General features: G+C 42.7%; 1 protein-coding gene across 2 annotated transcripts; it reads right to left on the bottom strand.

Annotated features, from left to right (window-relative positions):
* Positions 1–1,922: 1,922 nt before the first annotated feature.
* Positions 1,923–6,353, bottom strand: LOC113225653 (protein sprouty). 2 transcript variants are annotated; one of them, XM_026458025.1, is made up of 2 exons: positions 6,137–6,353; positions 1,923–3,074 (listed from the first exon to the last, which is right to left on the bottom strand). In XM_026458025.1, exon 2 carries the CDS (start codon positions 3,015–3,017, stop codon positions 2,379–2,381), a length of 639 nt encoding a protein of 212 aa, XP_026313810.1. In that variant the 5' UTR covers positions 3,018–3,074; positions 6,137–6,353; the 3' UTR covers positions 1,923–2,378. The 2 variants fall into 2 exon arrangements, with proteins under 2 accessions (XP_026313810.1, XP_026313811.1); XM_026458026.1 differs by lacking the exon at positions 6,137–6,353 and adding an exon at positions 5,810–6,078.
* Between the last annotated feature and the right edge of the window lie 277 nt (positions 6,354–6,630).

The raw sequence follows: 6,630 nt of genomic DNA, 5'->3' as shown, positions 1-6,630 counted from the left end.
TCACTTGTCTACTTTTAGTCTAAGATTTATAGATATGTACGTCGTGAGCTTACACATGCCGTGAATAAATAGCCGAAGCTCTATAAGCAGCGCAGACTGCTCGAATCTGCGCGATGCAGTAGTTACTAAAAATATCCTTTGCGAATCTGTACCTACTCACTGCATATAGGGAGTTATCATATGTGGACAACTATTCGTATCATGTTATTAGTACCTATCATGGTTCAGAAAACATCTAAAAAAAATTTAAGTATTTAGCTGGATGCAAGTAGTTCATATACCTACCTATCTTTGCCGTCGATAACACACACTCTTGTCTCAATTTCAACTCGTTAACAGTTGTTCGTAGGTCCAATAACTAATAATATCCTTTTATCACGTCGCCAGGCCCCATCCGGCCATCAAACAACGCTGTCGACGGCTTGTCAACATCTGTTGTCCCAATTTAAAACGATCTAACAGCGCCCGAGTACGTGTTATAGCGGTAATTTATAAACAACGCTAGGGGAGCCCGAACAGAAACTAGGAAAATCCCGTAACTGGCATTGAGATAATACTTAGAACTTTAATGCTTTTTGCTCTTGCTACGTTCACATGATTATTGTAACGTTTGCAACAAAAACTGTTTGCATGATTTTGCAATCCAAACTATATACAAAATACCTTTTTCAATAATAAAATTAGTAATTTTGGAAAACAGGCCAAATTAGCGACAAAGATTTCTTTATTCTAATTACGACCCTGTTTAAACGTTAAAATTATAATGCATCCCGGATAGTGGTGAAAGGAAGCGACACGGAAGCATGACTCACTGCCACTTCCTCTGAGTACTAATAAAACGTCCACGTTTTCATTGCTTGTTTTATGTTCACTCCCCTGTAGGTAAAATTTATGTACCCAAGTATGTAGCCTTCATTAATTCTTACACTTTTGTAAGACGACGTAAGAACTATGTATTTAATTAAATACGCAATAAAAAAAATATTGTAGAAAAAATCGTAAGGTGCACAATAAACTGAAATCACTTCCAGAAGAACTATGAAACGAACATATCCAAAACTTTTGACATTGATTCGTCGTAACGATTTGGTCACGAAATTAATTGATTAATTCTTTTGTGGATTGAATTGAAACCTGCTGCTTAGTGTTGTATTAATTGCTGTGTAGTTTACTTACTTGTATAATCGAATGACTCTTTGCTGTGTTAGTGGTAATGGTAAGCCTTATTGACCAAAAATTCGATTGTGCAAGTGATTTGGAGAAATTACGTTTAATTTAAAATATTAATAATTGTCTATACTTGATCTTGCTCCATAAATATTACGTTTGTGATGAAATTTTGTTTATTGAATTTTCTACTCATCTGCAAGTAGGAAAGTGTTAGTAGGTAATTTACTTTTTTGTTATTTCAGAAAAATTTGTAGCCTTGTAGTTTCATTATTATAAATTGTCTAAAAGTAATTTCATTTAAGTTATTGTTGCTATTTTATATGCAATTAAGTACGTTCAGGTGTTTTTTAATTGCTTTTTAATTATATTATTCAATAGCTTAACTTCTTGTTATATGTAGCTAGTTGTAAATGAGAAATTATTGAACTTGTCAAAATTGTCAAATCAGCAAGTTGCAGTGTCATGTGCAGCCATCCAGGCTTCAAACATTCCTTAGACAAGTCTTGTAGCGGTTTACTTGTACCAGCTAACTGCAGCACTTACAACATTTATATGTATAGACTTTTTACCTACTGATGCTGTTTAGGCTAGTTTGCAATAATGGTACAGTTTTTACTTGTCAAATTTACCAAATTGCAAACTAGTTTTGCAAGTCATGTTTGCGTTTGACTCAATCTCAATGCCCCTTTTGTTTTAAATAAGAGGGAGTGCAGAAAAAACAATCATCATGTAGTAAACATTCGTATTTATAATATAATGTTGTCGTTTTATTTACAAATAAATACAAATTCAGTTAATAAATAAATGGTAAATTATCTACAGCTTAATAAGTATGTTTTATATTTCATTTCTTAATTTCTTTTTTATTGGATATTCACAATCCAAAATACTAGTAACAAAACTGTTTTGTATATGACACGTTACGGTCTCAAGAAAATTTGAGACTTTCGACGTTCGGGCGACACGTTCACGTACATTCACACTATACAACTATATTTACAAGGTACTCGTAGACGATTCACTCAGCGACGCGAGGCGCTCGTCCAACGGCCCCGCGTCGCGCACAGCACACTCGGACCAGGCACAGCGATCACTGAGTCCACCCCCGCGCGGTCCGAAGCACTCCGCTCGCCAATAAATATTTGTACAACGCAGACGCGTGCGGCTCGCGGCTCTGGCGCGGAGGGCGCGGGCGGCGCGCGGCGGGACTAGATAATACTGGAGAGCCGCGGCGGGGGCTCGGGGCAGCGGCAGCCGGAGCGGCGGCAGCGCGCGTACAGCGCCTGCCCCGCGGCCGCGCAGCCGCGCAGCGGCCAGTACAGCCACAGGCACGGCAGCGCCAGCGACAGCGCGCCCACGCAGGCCAGCCGCGGGCCGCAGGCGCACGGCTCGCCGGCCTCCTCCTCGCCGCTCCCGCAGTGGTAGAACAGCGCCTTGACGCAGCACATGCACGACGCGTAGTCCACGCACGCCTCGGCGCTGCACAGGCACGAGTCGCACAGCCAGTGCGACGGCAGCGGCCGCGGCCGCGCGCACTGCTCGCAGCGGCACAGGCCGCACGTCTTGCACACGATCGAGTCGGCCGCGAGGGCGCCGGCGCGCCGCTTATCGGCCGCGGCGGCCGGCTGCGTCGTCACCGGCTTGAGAGGCTGCGCCGCGGCGTGGGCCGCCGGCGGGGCGGCGTGCGCCCGCCGCGGAGCCTCGACGTAGGCGTTGCGCTCTCGTTCGGCCTCGGGTCGCGGCCGCAGCAGCGATACGGTGGGCTGGCGCGCGCCCGTCGGCCTGTGGACGCGCGCCGCCGGCTTGGGCGGCCGGGGCGGCGCCGCCGGCCCGCCATACTCATCCATCGAGTCCGGCTAACGGCTCTCCGGGCCGTCGCCTTCCTGTTCCCTCATCGTCCCGACCTGCCGACAAAGACGCGAGGCGTTCAAAGATGGCTGCCTTCGAGTAGCAACGACCACTAGCTGCACCGACGTACGGTTTATATCTATGAAACCTATATAGTCGATATGGTTTTTACAGCACAACGTCATCTCACTCATTCCAATCACCCGCATTACCATACAATATGAACTTCCGACGTGGATCTTACATATCTTCGCATCAAAACGCTAAACGGTAGAAATATAGCGCAAGGAAATAAAGTTCCATCGTATTGATTTTAGCAGTGTTTTGTTGCAATTCTAAATATTGATACTGGTCCGTTATGATCTAAAAAATTTATTTATTAAATCTCTATGCCCCGTTTCTTGTAAACAAGAAACTTGTCCTAAATAGAGATTAAAATCAATATGTGTTTATATAATACAATTTATATATGTACATATTTAACGCTGTAATCATAAATATATTTGTTATTTTTTAATTTTCATCACATTTCTTGGAGAAAATATTTTATGCTTTCATCTCTACAGTAATCGAACTGGAATTTCGCTATTAATTGCGATTAATGCGCTTGGGACCGCAATAAAGGGCTTTAGACGAAATATTCGAAAACAAAAACTTCAACATTTTTAGTTTTGTTTTGTTGTGATAGCAAACCTAGTCATTGCGGCCTATAACCAGGTCTACCCAAAAGACTCGTTAAGTGGTTTCGCAATATCATTTTTGTATCGGCGAGTACGCCGACTATACATTTAGTGAATAATGCGAGATTAAAAAAATTATAGACTTGACCGTCTACCAGTAATTTGTAAAGTTTGTAACGTGTCCAAGTTGAAGTAAAATTGAAAGGGAGTTATTACTACCTACTTATTGAAAATACGAACATAATGGACGTTATTCCAATGAATAAGTAGATTATTTGATTGATACTATTTTAACGGGCTACCTGTTACAAATGCCCAAACCATGCTCCAACTGTATACTTTGATTGTAACAGACAAAGTAAAAAAATATATATCTAATCCAGGAAAATCGAAAGTACGGCAATTAAAGATCCAAAACTGATGTTCGAACTGAAAGTTGTCTTCTAACACCAATAGTAAAGTGCTTCCCACAAATTTCATTCTGGATTGTAGTATCTGGCATTTACATCACAATATCCAGCATAAGTCCTTTTTGTAAACTATATTTGCTATATAAAAGTATGTCTGCAAGTCAAATTAAGATTTGATATTTAATACATTCGAAGACACTTAATGAATATTTGGTGTGAATTATGAACCCAAATTTTATTTAATATTTTCTTATAGCTGTTATATTATTTGTCACAAACGTATCTAATAGCAGCTAGCTAAAGGAACGCAGTTATTGAATTTCAAGAGCAGCATAAACATGAAATTCTTCCATAATATCTCTAGGTACGGATTATTTTGAGAAACAACATGCGGCATTCAGAGTTCGGTACGCGACAGTGTTGCTTCAATAAGAAAGCTTAATGTTGTAGGTACCATTGTAATGTTAAATTTTGCACCACAATGAGTCGTAGGGTCAGCTTCATTCTGTTTTTACGACTTCCTGTTATTCCGAATAATATCATTACTTGATTGAATTATTGTCTAGCATGCTACGTCATATCATTAATTTCCACTATTTATGGCGGCAGAATCTTAACTTTTGAGTGATGTCTCCTGTTGTCAATTCGTTTCAGAAGCATTATATTCTATTTTACCTACGATTGATATCAATAACCTCTGTATTTGTTTTCGTATTTATGATCTCAATTACGAATTTTCTGGTAATCAACAAATTGTTTTGGCTTTAAATTCAATTATGATTTGAGTTGAGAGACGGCTTGCTTACAATCTTTAATGTTCCAGTTTTTTCGTTTAATAAAACACAATTTGCTCATTAGGCGCTTTACTCTTTGTTGTTAAACATCTGTTATCTAGTAGATTATCTATTATTAAAGATTTATCTCCGATGCTCTCTCTTAAAATTGTCTTATTGCACCCCATCAGCTACCTAAGTCGTATGCGCAGTTTCAAATTTGGATCTGGATATATATTTGCACTCGTATGTATAATATTCAGTGCAATAGTTTCAGTTTAAACTGCGAATAATATTCATTATTTTGTTTGTCTATATTTATTCCTTATCAGTAGAGTCCGCTACGAGATATTAAAAGTTTATGAAGCCATTGTTTACAATTTGTTTATCTCAGCTCAGTTATCAAGTTATTGTCGAAATACATATGACTGTTGCTATAATAAATGTCGATGTGTTGTGAATTAATATTTTTCGCATTATGCTGTGCTCTACAAGTGTAATTCTGGTCATTTTTTACGTGCTGATTACCGGCGATATGTTGGGTAATGCACGTTTTCAAGTTTTGCAATTCCAAAATGTTAACATATTTTATGACTTTACAAAAATAGCTTAAGATTTTTAATCATGTTTAGTGCCTAAGTGAGGTTTTGAAATGTACCATGGGATAAATGAAAGTATTTTGGTGGGAACTGGTTAGTTGTGAACGCTCTCGGTTTGAGCGTGCTGCACGTGTGCCGGTCACCAGGCGGCGCGCAGAGCGAAGCGTCAACCTAGCTACTCGTCATTCATGGGAGCTCGTTATCTTTACAATCCTTCTAAAGCCTAGCATTTTACCCATAAAACCCGGAATTTACGTAGTCTTACACATCCTAGTACGAGATTGTCGGGTGGGCGAGATCTTCCACGTCAGAATGCCACATCTACTTACGAAGTGGACGTTCCACGGTCACACGTCTCCTACACACATCGCTACACAAGGACACTCAGGCCGTATGGCCCCACACACAACACTTATGAGCTCCTTAATGCCATTCGGGAGGCCGATCGTGCCACTCCAAAACCGCGCCGGAAGATTCACTGACACACAAAAATACGGCAGAACCACCGAATTTCGGTCGCGCAAATCCACAGGAAGGTTCATAAGACCGGCGCGGTCCGGAGCGGCACCTGGCGCGGGCGGGGGGCGGCCCACGCACCGGCCTCGATTCTCGTCCGCCCGCCGCGCGGTTATCACTGCAATATGGCCGCTACTCACTTCCTCGCTGAAGTTCTTCGTTGATTTCTACTTCTAATCTCGACGACGGCGATTTTCTTAACCGTTCCGAACTCGTGCGGATTCACTGCACTTATTCTTATACACATTTTAATGGAAAACCGGGAGCGCTAGCGCTACGCTCCGACGAAACGACCGTTCCGTTCGTTGGCACATTCCGCACTGGCGTCGGCCACGGGCGCGGGTCGGCGGGAGAGGCCGCGGTCCCTCCGCCGCGCCTCATGCCGCCCGCGCCTCGCCTTTTTATGAATGGAAGGCGGCCATACTGAATGAACTGCGTACACGGAGCGGTTGGCCGCTATTTTCGCGGGCGAGCGGCATTAGGGGTCCGGGGGGCGGAGGCCGGAAGCGGGCTGTAAGCGCTCGCGGTGCCAAATTTTGCGGCGCGGGCGGCGGCAACGGATGTGCTCGTTTACCAAGCTTCCTGCGAGATCCCCCCGCGCAGCCGCATCCGGGAATTGGGTTTCCGGTCGGCG

This window comes from Hyposmocoma kahamanoa, unplaced genomic scaffold (assembly GCF_003589595.1).
Source record: "Hyposmocoma kahamanoa isolate Upper Pololo Valley unplaced genomic scaffold, ASM358959v1 169, whole genome shotgun sequence".
Taxonomy (NCBI): Eukaryota; Metazoa; Arthropoda; class Insecta; order Lepidoptera; family Cosmopterigidae; genus Hyposmocoma; species Hyposmocoma kahamanoa.
The sequence above is the reverse complement of the archived record's forward strand: the minus strand, read 5'-3'. Positions and strand labels throughout refer to the sequence as shown.

What these genes read in the sequence shown, in the direction of transcription:
- LOC113225653 (XM_026458025.1), bottom strand. Translation starts at nt 3,017, where the DNA reads ATGGATGAGTATGGCGGGCCGGCGGCGCCGCCCCGGCCGCCCAAGCCG.